Below are 18,806 nucleotides of genomic sequence, written 5' to 3' on the forward strand. Positions count from 1 at the left end.
CTCAGGCTGTTGAATCGCCTGCTCGGCAAGGCAGGCGTAGCGACCGGCTGTAGCTGAGCAGTGTATTTTAGTACCAGTACCTGTTTTTTCCCATGGAGTTTGAAATGTCGAAAAGTCTACTAAAGTTCATAAGCCTTTAAGGCAAGAAAAGGAGGGAAAAAAGAAAGCAAGAGGGATCTAAGTCCATGTTGCTTATGGCATTTTGTGAAGCCTCTTACACCTGCACAAGATGTCTGTAAAGAGACACTAAATTAACCCGCTGCGTCTTGTTTACTTGCTTTGCATGGGTGTAAATGATTAAATAAAATGCCAGGCAGTGGAGGATTCAGCATAATGATTGCACTGTTTTAGCTTGCTCTGCATGGCTTGTTCTATTAATATATGTTTGTGGTCAGGAAGGAACGCAGTCTCACTTCGCTAAAATCTGAAACTCGGTAAAGCATAATATGTGCAGTATTAATTTTGGTTTGACACCTGCCAGGCAAAGATCCGCACCAGCCAAAGGCATTCTTCTCAACCGAGCTCCATCTGTTGCGCAGATCTTCAGTTCTGATATTTCTAACTATTCGAGCCAAAGCAAAAAGAAGAGCCAACTTGAAGAAAAATATCTCTAGGAGGAATGAACGGTTTTATCAAGGCTAAATATAATGGCTTGTTGTCATACTTGGTTTAAGTCCTGTAAGGGAAACATGTACGATTAGTTGTGTTATATAAGAAAGCAGTCCTTCATACTGGCAGTATGATTTTTGTTGTTGTGTGAAAGGAACATGGACAGCTAAAGTCCAAGCACATAATTTTATTATTGTTGAAATGCTGCAGCCTTTAGAAAGATTTCTCAGTAAGAAAGTTGCGAGTAAAAAATTTACTCACTTACTGTATTCGGCAGATAAAAAGCCCAAGGAGTCTGCCGTGATTCTTGCACGCAAAGGAGCAGCAGGATTAACACTTGCCTCAGCTCTTTGAAAGACAGCTCAGGCTATTTGAAATAAGCATTCAAGTAGCGTCTGTCGAAAGAAGTTAACTTCCAATCCCCTGACAAAATTTGCGTGATGAGTTTGTCACCTAGCTGACAAAATAATCATTAATTGCTCCAGTTGTCTTTGTTTTGCACTTAGAGTGGGTGAGTTACTGTGTTGGAGCTGCCCTGCCCGCCCGGGTAAACATTTGCCTCCTATGAAACCATGAGAAGTCTACTGCAAATATGAATGTGCTTTATGATTATCATGACTTCGTACAGCCATCCGCTGATTGTTAATTATTATTTGTGATAGCGTGGAGAAGAAACTTGACTGAGAGAAATGATGGCTCTGTGTGCTTCAGACCAATAATTAATGGTTGAAAGTGCCGTGAGTATTACCAGACTCCATTGAATTCACTAAGAACTGCAGAGCATTCCAAAGTATGTAGAAATCCACTGGCATACTTCAGAATTTGATTTTTTCTGCATTATTTCTAGAATTGACTCTTGGTGTGACTGCCGGCATGTAAACCAGAGACTCTCGTCTCTGCTCTGTCAGGCTATCATGTAGCTTTGTGCTGTCTAACAACGAGTTGCACCTGGCTTCCAAAAAATGGTCATACGTCTTCTTTCCATATAACTTTTCAAGTCATATTGGTTCATTTGGAAAAAAATCTTTGGCCAAGGTCTGAATGCTCAGTGTCTGTATTCGAGCAGTTCTTCCAAATAATTCCTAAAAGCTCAGGTGTTCCTCAGAACCTCCCGGCTGAGTAGATATTTCTTTTTTCCTCAGTGTAATGCTGCATGCTGGAGCTGTTCGTGCATTCATACCAAAGGTATCTGCAAGGATGCCATCGTTAGCTGTGGCTTCAGTGCTGATGCATACAGCTTATTTACGTATAACAATATAGAAATTCATAGGAAATACCAAGCAAATTTTACTTCCACTTCGGTGTCTACAGCAGCATCAAATGCTGCTAAAAATAAAGAAGTATAAAACCACAGAATGATTAAGTCCAGTCCTGTCTGTAATGCTTAGGTAATCCTGCTTGAAAAGAGAGCAAATATATGTTGTGTTTGTGTTTTCTTTGCATAGATATTCTTTTCCTTGCATGCATCTGTAGTCGCTATTTTATTTATGACATTAATTATTTGATTTCATGGTATGCAACAGCGGAGAAATACTAGGTAGGGTTGTAATTCATTTTTTGCATGAGAAACAGAATAACATCCACACTACTAACTGCTGAAACTTCCTCCCTGCTCTTCCCAATAAAAAGCAAATGAACAAGTGAAAACCCTTTCAACTCCTTAAGCTCAGGGATTGCTCCCTATGGCTTGAAAAGGGTGAAAACTTAAGACAGCACGAATTTATTTAGGGACTTCTCTGTCAATCTGTTTAACATGGATTAATACTGAAGGCCATCAGTATAGCAGAAATCTGTGGAGGTACAAAACCTGTAAGGCAGATTAAAAAAAAGTTCAGGAAAACTGCGTAGCTACTGGAACTGAATAGTGGGAAAAGAATTGAAAACTTTTGTCATGAAATCTGAATGTTTATGTTTCAGGTTTTAGCAGTCTGCTGCCACATCTGCAGCTACTAGGCAGTCATTAGCAAGTGATAAAGAATATACAAATTAGCTGCTGGTATTGAGCCAAAATAGAAGCATCTGCATTCTTGAATTGCCTGTAGATTTACAAAATTTTATGCTGTCTTTTTTTCCTACCCTAATACTCAAAATGTACTTAATGTCACAAAGCATGATGCTTTAGAGCTTACACAGGAGAAGAGATTGCCAGTGAATGAAGATATATGTACTTTTTAATTACAGCAGTAATGCTGAGTCCCAGCAAGCTTTTGGCAGGAAGGAGCTGAATTTGGTACCATGGGTGGATTCTGCTTCACTTGAGGGAGACCGTTTAAAGTTGCCATAGATTTATGTCAGGATCATGGTCACAATTTATTCTGCAAGTTGGCTGTCATAGTATTAGATTCCAATCTATTTAAAACAAGACAGAGAACTTCCTGTCTTTTAATACAAGTCTTAAAAAAACAGCACAATGTGGAAGAATGCAGCCAGTCTTAAAAATTTATTTCATATTTACTTTCATTTCGATGAGTGCCTTTCACAATTTAATTACAAGACATGGAAATGTAAATTACCATGACAGAAGTACGCTTACGAGTAAGTGTTTTATGATCACTAATTGCCAGAGGTTGGTTTTATTCATACACGTTCTGTACAGTAACGACTGTTGCATTCATCAGATCAGAAATTATCAAGATACAGAAACTTTACAATCCTGCATTTATGAAGCGTAACTGCGATGTATACTCAGACAAACATAAAATTTTCTGTCAATTTTCTGTAACGTAGTCAGTTGAAAAAAATGTGCCGCTTTCTAAACCCTTATTTTAGGTGTTTTTCTTTTAAAGTGCTTATGGTACAGATTCCATTCTGTAGTTTAGTCTGAGAGTTTAACTGACCAAGATTTGATTTTCATTACATTAGAGAAGATAGTATTTATTCTGGATTTATACAGGAAGGTTATCTGGGTCTGTTGTTCCTACAAAGGTGCAGGTTTTCCATCACTGGGATTCCCCCATGCTGGGTCAGCTCTATGGCAGGAAGAAGAGGGAGTTCCCAAGCGGAAGTCAGAGATCAGCACATGCTTGGCAGTCATCGTTAAATGGTGTCCTCTGATAGCCTCAAATGGGATGAAGGTGGTGCGCATCTCTTTGGTAGCAAGCAGAAGCCTCCAGAGGAGGCAACCACCACAGATAAGTCTTCCACCTTGCAACTACCCATGTAACTCACCACTCGCATTCGGCAGAAGAGACAGAGAAACAGCTGCGCATGTCCTAAAAGCAGAAGGCGGCTATACATCTTCTCCAAGTTATTTTAATATTCTTCTGTACGTTATTTTCATCTGAGTGTATTAACTTTATATATGGAAAGATACCTATAATGGGGTCAGCTGTCTTGCTTCAAATAGTACAGGATTTGGTTCAATTTTTTCTCGCTCCTTGGTCAAACACTTTTTGAAACCCGCTGACACCAGGAGGCGAACCATAGTGGTTTTGAATGGACTTTGGACGGCCTGCGTGATCCGTGCTGTTTGCAGATGTATAGAAAAGATACGCATGTGGTGATATACAGAAGAAAAATATTTTTCCATGTTCCCTGGAGCATGATTATTTGGAGCTGTTGCAAAACACTAGTGTTCCCTTCCCAGGCTTTGCATCAGTCTGGTGTTTAATTAGCAACAACAACATCAAGGAAAAGAACAACACCCAAATTATATAGTAGGGGTTGGTTTCTGGATAGTCTGTTCTACTTTTTTCACTGATCAGTGATTTGAGCTTGTTTCTTGTGTTTAAACAGGTCCTGAATCAGACCCTTCTAAAGTTCACAGCAACCTTATAATGCTTCATGATCATTTTTAACTTGCACAGGAGGGAGTAAGCGCTGCATTCTCCATGCAGGCCTGCCAAGTGTCGTATATCTAGTGTGATACTTTCCCATCTGGCACTCCAGTCATTCATTGCCACAGGTTGGCTTAGAGCTCATGAATTTGGATGTGCTGTAGGAAGAGGGCAGGCATTTGCCTGCAGTTCCGCCTGTTAGGACAGGGTTGGGAGGGAACAGCTGAACAAGAAAGCAGAAGAGCAGCTGTACAAATGGAGGCTCACTGTCACCTCCCATTCCCCTTTCTAACAAATTCAGCCAAGCCACCCCCTGCAGTTATCCAGCACCTTCTGTTTATTCCCCCCTTCTCACCAGGACCGCCACCATCATCTGCCCTTTGACTTCAGTGATCTACAGCACCCATGGGATCCCTCAAAACGCTTACTCTCTGCTTTCCCTTTCATCCAGCATCTCTGGTGGCTCAAGGGGGGCTGCAGCTCTCAGAAGTCTCCGATCCCTCCATTAGTGGGAGTGTTTCACACTTGCCTTCCAATTCAGGTTCTGCAACCCCACCTCACTGCTCTTGAAATCCTGTCTCAACCTGATCCGCCAAGTGTTGTTCTGCTTCGTGCCCCACTTCTACCGTTGTGCTCAGGCCAAGGGGATTTCACTTTAAAGCAAATATACCTGGTTATGTGCAAGTTGTTTGCTATTGTGACATTCAGTCATTAAATAATTTCTGGAACATAACACAGCTGCCGAAACACACAGCACACAGTCTGGCAACCATGACCGTGCCCGTTCAGTACCCGCTGCTGGGTCTGTGGTTCAGGCTAGTTGAACAAGTGCACTGTGCTCCGAGGGGGCTGGAGTGAAGCAGAGCCTGGCACTACGTTCTTTATTATATACGTTTCCCTTTAGCTGAAGTGCCCCAAATGTCGCTGGCTGCTGGCACGTTAGCCACGATGATTCTGTGGAGCTTCAGAGTCCCTTTTAGCATAATTTCCTATAGTAACCAAGGCGGTGCGCTCCTCCGCTGTGGGCCATTGCATGTGTGATGTACGTCTAGTAGCTTCTGAACCTGTTGGCCAACTTCAAGAAGCCTGCCTAGTTGCTGTTGTGGTGAGGAGCAATTTCACGAGTGCCTTGAGAATCGGTAAGCAGCTGGAGGAGAGAAGTCCTGAAGTACGAGTCAGCTGTAGGACTTGCACCTGGGAAAAACAAGACTTCTTTGGTTTGCTGCTTGTGGAACTGCTTGATCTAACTTTAGCACTTCTCGGGGAAGAACTGTACTCCAGATGCCAGGAAAGACGATTAAAGAGGACTCTGAAACGCTTGCTTTGAACTCTTCAGAAATTATGAGCAGGATCTGGTAAGAGGGTCAAGTGAACAACAGTTAGTGACTTGAGTCCAGATCACTGAAGGACTCTGTACACCTATCAGTAGGAAATGCTGAGGCCAGATGCATGCCCAAGCAATTACTCCTCTTTAGAGTCCCATTCCAGCTACGCAGGATCTGAAGCCCAGAATCACCTACTTGTTTCTGATGAGATTATATAAAAATTAGAGCATTTGCCTAGCATTGTTTCTGCCAAAAACGCTTGCATTCAATTTTGCTCTGTGTCAGCATACCCCTTGCTTCCCAGGAGAGTTTTCTCTCCACCAGGCTCCATTCTGGAGGCTGGGAAGCATTTTTGACCCTTCCCAGGGAAATCTTTATAGTTTTTTCTGGAATGATTTATCAGGAGAAAGGAAATGAAGAGGAGCATGACTGTGCGCCTCAGCATTGGGATGTGCAGCTTAGAGAGATCTGGACTCCCATCTCCTCTTCTAGGGCTGCTTCTGTCTTTTTATCCGGTGAGCATGTGCATGGTCATTTAAATGGATAAAATACAGAGGCAGCGCTGGAAGCAGAGATCAGTCCCCGGAACATCCTTTCCCAAGGGACAGATTTATTAGATAGTTATTAGATAAGAGGTGGGCCATTGTATCCCTGGCTCCCCAACTGTCTCCTGAACTGCCTGTGGAGTTGTCCTTGCAGGATTAGGCAGCAGCTGATTGAGGTACATCATTTCCATCAAAGTCTCTTTTATACAGCGAAGAGCAAAAGCCAAAAAGTTGTTTTTGTGTTCCATCATGTAAAAAGGTATTGACTGCATAAGGGAGAAGGCTCCCTGAAACTCCAACAGATGCTTTTGGTCGTGCACAGAGGAGTCATACTTACATGGAGAAGGGTCCTTTAGACAAAACTGTAAGGCACTTCGGGCTGCTGGCAGTTCTGAGGAATCGACTGGGTACTGTGCAGATCACCCAAAAATGTCTCAGCACTTTTCACTGCTGTGTTCTGTGTTGGAGCCAAGCTCGCTTGCTCCCCACTGCATTGCAGCAGCCTAGAGAGCAGGAGGTCAGTTCTTCGATCTTGATAAAGATTTTCCCATGGCACAACACAGCCTAAGAGATGATCTCAGCTTTTTTCATCACCTAGAAATGGTGATGACAAAGCAAAAGCAAAAAAAAAGTCCTTAAGTCATTCAAAGCCCATTTTCACTGGACTTTATGTTGCATCCTCCCACTTGTGCCAAGCGGGACAGAGCTGGGGTGAGTTTATTTTCCATCCCCCGGATTGTTGCAACATCTTCTTGGAGTCTCCTACTTAAAGCTGGAGAGGTCCTGAAGAAAAAGAAATGCAAAAGTGGTGACCGGCTGCCTTTGCCCCATATATAGCTTTGGTATCTGGGTTACTCTGTTTTGTCTGGTACGTCTCTGTGATACTGTCTATTTATATCCAGTTCTGTTTCCTGTCCATGCTCACCAGCACCGTCGTATCTCCCGGTCTGTGCAGTGGTCTGGAAGCACACATGTACACACAGGCCAGAAGTTGTCAACATCGCCTGTTTTTTTAACCGGGACAGCTAGGATAAAGGCTTAGGGTGGATGAGCTTCCTTGAGCAGAGAGAGCTGGAGACGGGGAGGAGCGCATTCCCTCATGCTGCAACTTCAAATAGAAGAAGCTGCAGGTCTTTCTCTGGGTTGGTTTCAGCTCCAAAACCAGGGTGGAGAGTGTCCTCTCCACCTCCAGCCCAGAGAAAGGGCATTTTCATGGTCCCAAGCACCACGCCAGCGAGCTGTCCGGCAGTCCCCGGAGAGCAGCTCCGCACCAGGCTGGCTCGCTCCCCAGCACAAAGCCGTCGGCTCTCCATTCCTCAGGGTCTTAGTGGCTTCAGCATGAGCAGCAAGACTTCAGCCTCTCAATCTCCGCAGCGCGCAGCCCTGGCACGTTGCGGCGTAGACCATGTCCGCAGCTGAACACGGTGTTTCACTGGGTGTGCTCGCTGGAGGTGACAGCACCGCAAATCGCCTTCTCCGGGGAAACCCTCGACACCCCGCGGCGGTGCCCCAAGCCCTGCTTCTTCCCGTTTCTAACAGTGCAGTCCTCATTTTGCTAAGCTGAAGCATGTATCTAACATAAGAACGTACACCTCCACATTGGATCCACCTAAAGCAAGAAGAGCTTCACATTTTTTGCAAAATTGAGGTCTCAGTATCTTAAATGTACCTTTCAAATGCAACTGCAGGATCTGCATAATTGAAACTTTTGCTCTAATCTTGTTACCTCCCTCAGGCAGTTCCTGAAAAATGGAGATTATAAGTGAGGGTCTGTAGCAAACATAACTAAAAAAAGGCATCTTTAATGTTTTTGCAATGTGTTCAAAGCAGCTTGGGTGCTGAGCACAGAAAACTCATTTCCCTTTTACCTGAAATGCCATTATGTTTGTTAAATTGAGTGGCATTAATCCTAGAACATATCCAAATCTTTTTGTGATTTTGCATTTGTCATAACTAAAAGATCTCACTAAATATTTCTCTATACCTCTAAATAATACTGCCCATCATGTAATACTTGTCTCAGATTTTCCTCAGTGACTTTGTATCATAGCTGAAAAAGAGCTATCACAGAAAATAAAATGGGACTAAAATAACAGTCCTTTGTATTAAATTTAACATTTGGCTTCTGTCCCAGAATTTTCCACATCCATATTAGAATCAGATGGTAGCGTAAGATGAAAAGATTTCCTGGATGGATTTTATTCTTATTCTTATTAAAGGGCTGAGAACAGGCTGAAGGCAAGATACTTGTTGTAGTAAAAAAATCTGCCTAATATCAAAGGCTGGATGGACAAGCTGACATGTATTATTGTTAGGCCTCCCTGCTTGATCTCATTTCAGTATCATAAAATCATTCTGCTAGTGAACATGAAGTATAAGAATTCCAGCGTGAAAGCAAAAAGCCCAGGCTGGCAGGTAGCGCTCCTTTGGGCACACTGCTTTATGCTTGGTAGCTGACCATAAGCCAATGCAAGGGTTTAATATCAAAAAGTAGTGTTGGTGACAGGACAGTGTAGCTATAATTAGTTTAAATTTCGGTTATTCTCAAATATTTGCATTCATGAAAGGCACTCCCTCGTCCTGACTTACCTGTGGAGTTGGTATCACGTGTGATTTGACAGCGTGGGGCAGTCCCGCCAGCATTGCTCAGCCTTCTTCAGGAGCCGTGCATCCTCTGCCCTCTGTCCCCGAACCAGCCACTTGCCCTGCGTTCCTTTGGCAATCTGGAGACAGAAAGATCAAAGGGACTTAAATACTCTTCAGAAAGCAATTTTCCCTTTACTCAAAGCAGCTTTGTATAGTACTTATGTATGACTGGGCTTAAATTGTACAAATGTTTGCTGGCTCTGCGTATTCTATGCAAAAACAATTACTTTTGAGAAAACGAAGGAGTGGTACTTTCTAGTGCTGCTGTTCTGCTGTAGTGGAGACTGCGAGCATGATATTGGAGCAATAAATTAGATTTTGCAAAGCGGCTCTTCTGTAGGAAGTCTGCTGCTTCAGACCGACAGGCTATAATTAGCATTTTCTTGGGGATATTTTTGCTCTGTTTTGACGCAGTATCTTCAGCAACAAAAGTAGAGCAGCAATTGCAGGTTGCATAGACCCTTCATTTCACCTTGTGATCGCAAAGGGTATCGAAGAGCAGATATGCTTTATAGATACCTTATGCTGCTTTTCTAAATGCACCTTTTTAAAACAATTGCTATGCGGTTTGAATTTACAGGCAGAGAATAGTTTCACCAGCACTGGTGTTTACAGCATCAATGTCAACATCTGAGCTTATACCCAGCTTTTACAGTCAGTGGAGAGAAATGTGCACGTTTAGAGCGGTAATTCATCTGATCTATTTTAGACATCTTCCTTCCAGTGAGATGGATTGTATTCTAAAAGAGCCTATTTCTTTCCTTAGTGATAATTAATCCTAGTATAATTAGTTCAGGGGCTATCTGTAGTTAGGTGAGATGGATCCCATACAGCATGTTTCTGTATAGCACGGTATTCTCACTCTGCTATTAATCCTTTTTTTTTTTTTAAATTATCAGATTACCATAGAGAATACACAAAGAGATCACTTGTGTTTTTAAGAAATACTTGGTTCAGTCCCTAAGAGATTTTCACTGCTAATTATTACAGCTGCCTTAATGCTTCCTGTGAAAGCTGGTTTGGTAGTTGTATTGATCCTGTCCTCCGTGACTCAGGTACCAGTTCGATGCTAAACATCTTCTCAGATGAAGGGTGCGTTCTGGGCCTGTTGGGTACTTGGGCAATACTAAGGGACATAGGGCAGAGATTTCTGAGAGAACACGGCACTTCCTCGTGCTCTCCTGAAAACAGCTTCAAAGAGGTCAGATGAATGGGGCTGTAGCACATACATGCCTGTTTTCAGGAGTGTTACTACAACGGGAATGAGGGATAAGGAAGCATGATTTGTATTGGGGAACAGTGTTGATGTCCTGTTCATTTGGGTTCACCTGAACCATGCTTATACGTTCATTCAAATAGAAGAAAAGCCCCCAGAGCGGGTCTCCTCAAGATGAGTTTGCCATATATGACAGGACACAAAGGGGCAAGTAGCATCTTAGGAGGCAGAAGAATTTCCTGTGAACAGCCCTCAGCAAAAAAAAAAGAGTAATACCTAGTAACTAAGGAATCAAAGTTATTTCTGAAGTGTATAAACAGAGTCACAGAATAGGAGTAATAAGGTATTATTGGTCCCATATTTGTCATTTGTCACAGTATCATATGGTGCAAGCAGATTGATTTTCAGAGGGTGATGGCTGCTGGAAACGCATTCCTTGAAAACCTTACTTGTTCACTACCCCAAAATCTACAATTACTTTTGGAAGTCTTGGCTATGGAGTAGAATTCTGATATCTGGACTATTGACACCCAAAACCTCAAGGCTCCCTAGTGTGGTCTGCTGAGCATTAGTTTTCTTCTAATTCATTTTCTGGCTGATTATGTAATTAATTTTTCTAGGTGCGTATGTATTCTGCTTCTTTAATTAATTAATTCTTTCACCTCAGCTTTGCTTATTCCCTCCTTTGTCAAGATCTTACATTAATATTTGCAGCATTGCCTAGTGACATGTGTATGCATTTTCTTTTCTTGTTTTCTTTTTTTACAGATGTAACTGAAATTGCACCGTGTATTTTGAAGACTTCACCAACCGATCAGCAGCTGAACAAGCTCGCAAGGAGACTGGGACCCGAATGGGAGCATATAGTTCTGTGCTTGGGTTTGTCCCATACTGACATCTATCGATGTAAAGTCAATCACCCTCACAACCTGCAGTCACAGATCGTAGCTGCGTTTGTCCTGTGGAGACAGCGTTTGGGGAAAAAAGCAACAATTCAAAGTCTGCAAGCCAGTCTGATGGCAGAAGAAGTGGATCCTTCCGTGATACTGTACATGCTTGAGTGAAGCCTTGCTATTGCTTGGGAGCTTTCAAGTACTTCGTTAAATTAAATAAAGAGGATTCACCAAAATGTATGTTGAAGATCTGACGCCTCAAACTGGAAAAAAACGGGGTTGGGAACTGTGGTTTTATTAAGCTGAAACATTCCAGCTTTCTGTGGCATCTTGTGACTTGTAATTCTTTTCATGCCAGATTAATTTTTAGGAGTCATTAAAAATGGATCACTCTAAAAAAAAGTACTATTCTACTGGGGATATAGGAGGCCCTGCAGTGAGTTCAGCAAGGTTCCTGGTTTCATTGCAGGAGCAACACTTGGTTTAACCTATTTTCTGGACTATGTAGGAGCCTTTTTTCCTGCTGTTCCATGCTAGTTCCCTGATATCCCACCAAGAAATGAGAATAATCACTGTTACTAATTTAACGATTTTACAACAGTTATTGCAGGTGGCTAATTTCACATGTATAAAGTTTTAGCACATGCAGTTTCTTGCTAGGAGAGATGGCTGCTGCCTTAGTCTGCCTTTGAAACTGGCCCTAAGTGGAAGTAACAGGAGCCTAGTGTGCCTGTGAGGGTTTCTCCCGTTATTATTTAATGGGTGTAGGTTTCTGCAAGGAGACAGGCACCGTCTGGCGTATGCCATCTCTTAGCATAGCACGGGTGGGGAGTTCTCAGAGAAGACACGCAGTAGAAAAGTGACCAGAAGATAGGCGGGAACAGGCAAACAGAGCAAGAAGGGGCCTAAAAAATGAGACAACTTCTAAGTTGTCCGTGTTTGCCTCCGCTAATACACTGGGAGGCAACCTGGTGCCTGCTGAGTCTTTGTACTGTGCTCTGGATCCAGGCAATCTTGTTTCAGAGAAGTTTTACTCTTAGGTCAAGTGTCCATAGGCACCTTTCTCTGACCACCACATGCCCGACAGGGTACTGAAGTTTGCAGGTCCTTTCTGGTCAAGATGAACTCCCCACTGCTCTCCTTCCAGCTTGTGCCATCCACCAGGCTCGTTTGCTTTCTGCCAGCTTTTCTGCACCTAATGGGGGCAGCTTCGACACTCCTGTCCCTGGTTCTTTCCCAGCTGTAATTGTACCACCATCCAGAAGAACAGTAAAGCTTGGGCTTTTCTCCTCCTTCCCCCCTGTCAAGGAGGTTTTCTTCCTGCTGGAAGAAACCACCGAGGTTTTTGCTGACCAGGTAAGTGGGGATCAGTCCACAGGGTCTGTATCCAAAGGCAATGGAAGTGACCAGCTGCCCTCTGAGGCCTGATGATAAGAGGCAGAATACGTTTTAATTCTCCCTGAGCAGTTTGCTGTACAGTAAACAAGGAACACAGTTTGGATGCCAGGTTTCCAGGTCTATTTATGAGCAAGTTACGGTAGACTGTTTCATCTACAAAGTCATAGCCAAGTAACTTCCTATCCTACAACATCTGCCCTGTATAATTTAACAGCTTAACAGCCTTGTCAGAAGTCTTTATTGGGGCAAGAATGAACTTTACTGCCTTTTTTTCTTTTTTTTTTTAATTCTTCCTATACCCAGATTTTGGAATACATCTGGGAAATTAGGAAAGACAAAGGTATTTTAAGGAAATCCTGTCTGCCTTGATTTTCAGAAGCGTGGAAACAGAAAACATATCCTGGCAGGATCAGCTCCTGCAGGTCCCAAAGCAATCTGGTGGTTTTTTGGGTTTAATCTTCTGTATACAGTTCTGACCTTCAGTAAGTCGTGATCCTGTTATACCTCACTCAGATCTTAACTAATCATATCCTATTATGGCTGCTTACAGAGTTCAAGTCTATCAACAAATCCCAAATAAACAACGAAAATCAGTTTAGGCCTTGGGATTTATTTATTTTTCTCTTTCATGATTCTTTAATGCCAGCATATTCTTTTTTTGGTTGAAAACCATCCTAGAGCAGGTGTACAGATATTTGGCAAATTCCTAGGAGCACGGCCCAGCGTAGGGAGTGTGATGAGGACTCTGAAGCAATTCTGCCGGTGAGATGGGCAGGAGCGCCGTGGCCTGCATGTTAGGGAAGAGGGGCAAAGCAGTGTCCCTGGCAGCGGTTTGGAGGAACAAAAGCTGGAGGTGGGGAGCAGGAAAAACTACTGAAAACATGACTTAGAGGAAGAAGCTGGCTCCTGGCGACATAAATGCAAGTACCTTATCTTGTTCTGAGCCAGCATGGACCAAGTCTTAGCACAGACTGGTCTCCAAGGGAGTCATCCCCAGTTAACCCAGCATGAGCGCAGTGCTCCGGGAAGGCAGCCAGTCCAGGCAGTAAAGCAGTGTAATGGGCACACTCACGGGGCCCTGGTACCTTCTTCTTTGGGTGAACTTTGCATTTCATGTTCTTCATTTGTAAGACCAATGTCAGGTTATCCGTAACTAATATATTTAGAGTCTTTTCAACGGTTAAGAAAACAGCCTGGAGTAGGTATGAAGTGTCATGCCGAAGAAGCCTTCCTTACAAGGCAGGTATCCTTCTGTGTATCTACTATGGGCCACTGGAAACCTGATGGGTGAGTATCATATCAGGTAATCTCTCCATTTAAAGTGGTCTTTAGTGGGCTAAATTCTGCATCCCAGCAGTGGTACTGAATTACAGGAGCTACGGCTAGACAAGGAATTTAAAACCTGGCCTCTCGTATTGTAGAACAAAGCACTTAATTCATTATTTGTAGTTACTTTCACATTCCCAGGCCCTAAATCAATGCTGTAATACTTGAGTTGCAAATATTGAAGGGAGAGGTTTACTTATTTTATGAGATTGTTTCCATTGCTGTTATTTTTAAATTCATGGAAATGTTCCTATTAGACTCTTCAGTTTTATTCAAGCTTGTTTTTGCACCACACAAATGCAGGGACACATTTAACTTGACAGTAGTATTCCTTTAACCCAGTGGATTTTTCCATCCACTTAAAAATATTTTTCTTCTGTATGTAATGCTTTATTTTGCACAAGGATGCAATTAAGACAATTTAATTCTTCACATATATAGCAAGGCCTCTTATTCTCTCTTAGGACAGCCAAAAGGTCTTAAAATGTTTATTCGTCTCTGGCTAATTTGGGAGCAAATGTTATTTATTTAAATCTCACTCGTAGACAAGCCTGTGACTTGAGTATTGTTCAGGAGTGAGGCAACTCAGTGAGCAAATTTCCCCATCTCTCCCTTCGCCTCAGCTCCCCTGCGCCACCAGTTTGGGTGACGACAGGGGGCTTGCGCAGGGGCTCCTGTCCTCCCCGCCCGCCATGCCCCCAGGACTGGTGGATGGGGCAGGCTGACGGCCAGGGGCAGCCCCCAGCAAGGACTCGTCCCTCTTCCACTGCTCATCGCTTGCGGCGAGGCGTGTGGCCACTCCAGGCTTCAGGCTAGCACGTGGGCTCAGGGGCAAAGGTTAGCCAGCAGCAACTGCTCTCTGATGTGTTTGGGTTTCTTAACCGATGTCGAAAAAGCCTTTCTAGTGAAAATGGTATTATCACTATCTACTTATTTGTGGCAGTGTTTAGGAGCCCTGAGAGAGGGAAAGCATAAAGGTGGCCCCTGCTGGACCTTCCACTGAAATGGATGGCTTAACTTCTAGTCCTTGGAAAAAGTAGTCATTGATTTTCTTCCTTGTTCTATAAAGGAGACTTTGAGATTCCATTTAACTCTCCTAAGTGGTAAGTAGGCTTTATAAAAGCTGTTTTATACTCTGCAAGTACAGGTGGACTCTTAGCATAGTAATAGGTATGGTCTAAGAGCACTACTTCCCACCTGTATAAAGCAGCATGGATGATCACAAAGGAGGGATCTCCTCCGGGCAGAACCATGTCAAGGAGGCTTTACGCTGCGTTGAACAGTGGCTGGAGTGTAGGGTAAAATGAAAATGCAGGCATCTTTGAGCTGCTTCTTCCAGAAGATGCGGGGGAAATGTTCATCTTGAGTCATATGTTATGACAGATCTATGGAATAAAACATTTTGCAAAAGGCTGGAAAAATAAACAAAGTCATATTATATGCAAAGAGTATAAAAGGCACGCTCATCTGATGCTAAATGTGGTCATGCTGCCAATTTTGTTTCTTACTGGAAATAAAAACAGTCTCTGAGAGCTAATCTGTTTATAAGCTTCCATATTCTCCATAGCCATAGACTAATGTCAAGGCATAGTAGAAGCAGAGCTGAAAAGGCAGTTCCTAAAAGCTGTGTGTATTTACAATGAATATTCAAAAGCTTTGTCCAGATTTCACTAAATGAAAAGAATTTTTACTTTCAAGGTGTCTTTCTATCACCTGATAAATAGACCTAAAAATAAATCCAGTGATTTGGCTTTGTTTGGCCTGAATACTTTTTTAACGATTTCCTGTGAAAACGGAACATTTGCCGGAAATGGAAATAATCTTTCAAAATATCTTTCCAGATTAAAAGAAGAGGTATGTGTTTTAGCAGAATTCACTTCTGAACCTAGCATTTTAGTTGTGAAAAAAGATGAATTGGCAATTTCCCTTTGAAGCTGTTGGGGAGAGCTGAATGATCAGGATAGCTGATAATGGCACAGGAAGACTCCCGCCACTCCTGCAGCAGTGACTGCATTAAAATGTCTGCATGTGTTACAGATACCATTTCTGACACTGATGTCTGGTCCAGGCCCCAACAGCAAAGAGACAAAAAGTCTCTTATTAACTTCAATGCGCTTTGGATTAGGCCTTCTTTAATTGGAACCTGCTGAAGCGTGGTACTTTTACTACCTCCCTTTGAAAAGCAGTCTTTATGGATTTGGGGCAATAAAAAGGAAAGAGCTTTTTGTGGGTGTAGTGAGCACTCTAGGTTATGGGGTCCTCTTTTCACTGCCTCAAGTGCTACTTTGCACTATTCACTTCAAAGTAAGTGTCATGAGAAAGGAAAAAGAACAGAGGAGTGGAGCCATTCAGCAAAGGATATCGGTATGTTTCCAAAACCGAGAGATCATTTTGAGTTCTGGAATGTGAATAATCCCCTACAAGGTGGGATTTGATGGCTCAGGAGATTGTTAATAGATTCGTGGAGTTTTCCACCTCGAGATCAAGGATCCAAACCCACGTTGACCCAAAAGAAACGCAACCTAGTGGCAGTCTGTGCAAAATAAACCATGCATTTTCTGTCTTCTATCTTTAGGACTTTCATTTCTGACCTGCGCAGCACCAGCCCTTGCTATCAGACTTACAAAAGGGCATAGAGGATTAAATGAGCCAAGTACTTGAACTGCCCTCTGCCCAGAAGAGGGACAAACCCATTAGACCCTGGGAGGGCAAAGCAGGCAAGTGAATTGCCACGGCTGGTGTTAATGTTCACATGGGGTGTGCAGAGAGGCCATCGGCTTCCCGGGCTGTCACCCAGACCTCCTCCACACCAGCAGCAGGCTCATTCACAGAGAGAGGACACACAGAGACCTCCTTAAAAACTCCTTGCGGCGTACGCTCAGAGGCTGTTTTCACTTGCTGGCTAGTTATTACTCTCCTGTGAGTGCTGTCATAGCCCTTCCTGAGGAACGTGTGTCTAGGCATAATAATATTTAACTGCCCAAAGTCCTGTTTCTGCATGACAGAGTCTCCTCCATGAGCAGGCTCAGGGCAGGGTAGGACAACACCTTGGCTGGGAGCACTGCTCCAGTGCAGATCCCATCAGCAATGTTTCTAGTTGAGGACACATTTCCCGTCTCAGGTTATTTTCTGATTAACAATGCTTTTTTTTTCTTAAATTCAGAGCTGATCCAGCACGTGCTTCCTGGTTTGATTTCTGTGCTGGTACAGTGAGTTTTGCCCGGTGATCGGGATGCTTGCACTTGGCCATTCCGCAGCTGTAAGTCAGCCTGCCCCATGGCACACAGCTCAGGCGCGGGCCTCAAAATTAGCCCCTCTGACTTTCAAAATACGCAAACGCTTCCAGCACCTGGGACATCTGCATGTTGCTGTTCACTGTGATGTCAATCATTACCTATTTTATTTTTATTGACTCTAATCTTCCGGTTTTGCACCGTTAATTTTGGACTATCCTGAAGGGAATCATTGCAAACTAGAGTGGGGGTATTTTTTTGCATGCACACTGAATACCATTCCCTAGGAAGCAGACACGCAGAGACTCTTACACTCCTTTGACGTTCATTTTGATTTTTTAGTGATACTTTCTCTGCCAGGACGGTGATGCTTCCCCACTCACAACCCTGTGAAATCCAGGGGGAGTGTTCCCACTCGGCTGAGGCCAGTCGGGACGAGCCCACAACCACATTCGCCTTCATGGCATCTTAGCAGGAACAGTGCTGGGGATGCCTGGCACAATCATTGCCCTTGAAAGCCCAATGGGGACCCAACAGCCCTGTAAAAAAAAGGACATAAAGACATACTAACAGGAGAATATAACTTTCAATTATCTGAGCAGGCAGACCTCAGTGATATTGCCTTTTATGAGGTAATTTTATTTTTATGAACACATTTGCAAGGCTTTTGTTCTGGTTTCAGCATTTAAGCAAGAAAGCAATTGAATAACTAGAGCATGTGGAGACTCCTGATAAGAATCCGTCTTTCAGTTTATTAAATAAACTGCATAGCAAGTGCTCAATTCTTCAAAATGCTTAAGCAACTCCTTTTGTTCAGATTCCCATCTAGAATTACCTCCCAGTAAGTTGCCTCCCAGTAATTTCCAAGAAGCAGCGTGCGATCAGCACACACCCCTGTTCTGGATAATAAAGACTTCTGAGAAAAATCTCAGGATTAACAAACAAGCCACGTAGGGACCTGGGAAATCAAGCCTTCTGAAGGAATTTTACTTGCCTCATGCTGGGCTCGCCGTGCCATCAGGTCTGATGTCTGCATGTGAAATGAGCCTCAATAATTACATAGTCTTCCTCTTCATTGCTGGCCCTGACTTTGCAACATTTGAGAAACCACTTCAGGATGCAACTTGTAGAGCGATCCAGACTTCCAATGAGCAGAGTTCGACAAAGGCATAACGAGCCCGAGACTATCTACTGAATGCACGCTTGGGGTTTGCTGTCTGAGCAAGTGGCCATCGTACGGCGAGCAGAGTGGAGCACCGAAACTTCTGCAGAGCAGAGAGAGCTCTGAGGAGCACAGGCGTGCTTCTCAGCCATGGTGCAAAGTGTGTCAACACAGGCCTTGAAGAGGCAACCAGAGGTTTTCCTCCTTGTGATACACACAGGTTTTCTCACCCAGCATCAAGTATTTGGGTCCCACAGAACTCTGAAAAAAACCCACAACCCCCACCCCCGAAACTACCTATCTAAAGCAAGAGCCACATCATAGAAGCAGGCAAGAGTAATAGCAAAGATCTGAAGAAAACCAGACTGGAAACTAAGCCCTGAGTCTGGCTGACCAGCCTGTTGTGAATTTGAGGACTGTGATTTTTGTATTTCAGCTGCAGACTGGGCTCTGTGTCACGGGTTGTCGGCTTCTCCGCTTCCATGTTAGCTCGGGGCTCTGGTGAGTCAGCCCCTGGGCACCTGGTAAAGGCAAGGAATAGCAAACAGGTCAGAGAGGGACACGTGTGCGTGAGCATGTAGAGGACAAGAACAAAAGGATTGGGAGAGGAAGGAATGAGCTCCAGAGCTCCCGGAGGGCTCGCTCCTCGGCAGTGCCCCAGGTCCCTGCCTGCTGGC

General features: G+C 43.6%; 1 protein-coding gene across 1 annotated transcript; it reads left to right on the forward strand.

Moving 5' to 3' along the window:
* Positions 1-1,482: 1,482 nt before the first annotated feature.
* Positions 1,483-11,406, forward strand: LOC104081762 (death domain-containing protein CRADD-like). The gene is given in 2 exon segments (XM_009584620.1): positions 1,483-1,606; positions 10,886-11,406. Coding segments are annotated over 2 exon segments (420 nt in total). The 3' UTR covers positions 11,182-11,406.
* The last annotated feature ends 7,400 nt before the right edge of the window (positions 11,407-18,806 follow it).

Source organism: Fulmarus glacialis, unplaced genomic scaffold (assembly GCF_000690835.1).
Source record: "Fulmarus glacialis isolate BGI_N327 unplaced genomic scaffold, ASM69083v1 scaffold10549, whole genome shotgun sequence".
Taxonomy (NCBI): domain Eukaryota; kingdom Metazoa; phylum Chordata; class Aves; order Procellariiformes; family Procellariidae; genus Fulmarus; species Fulmarus glacialis.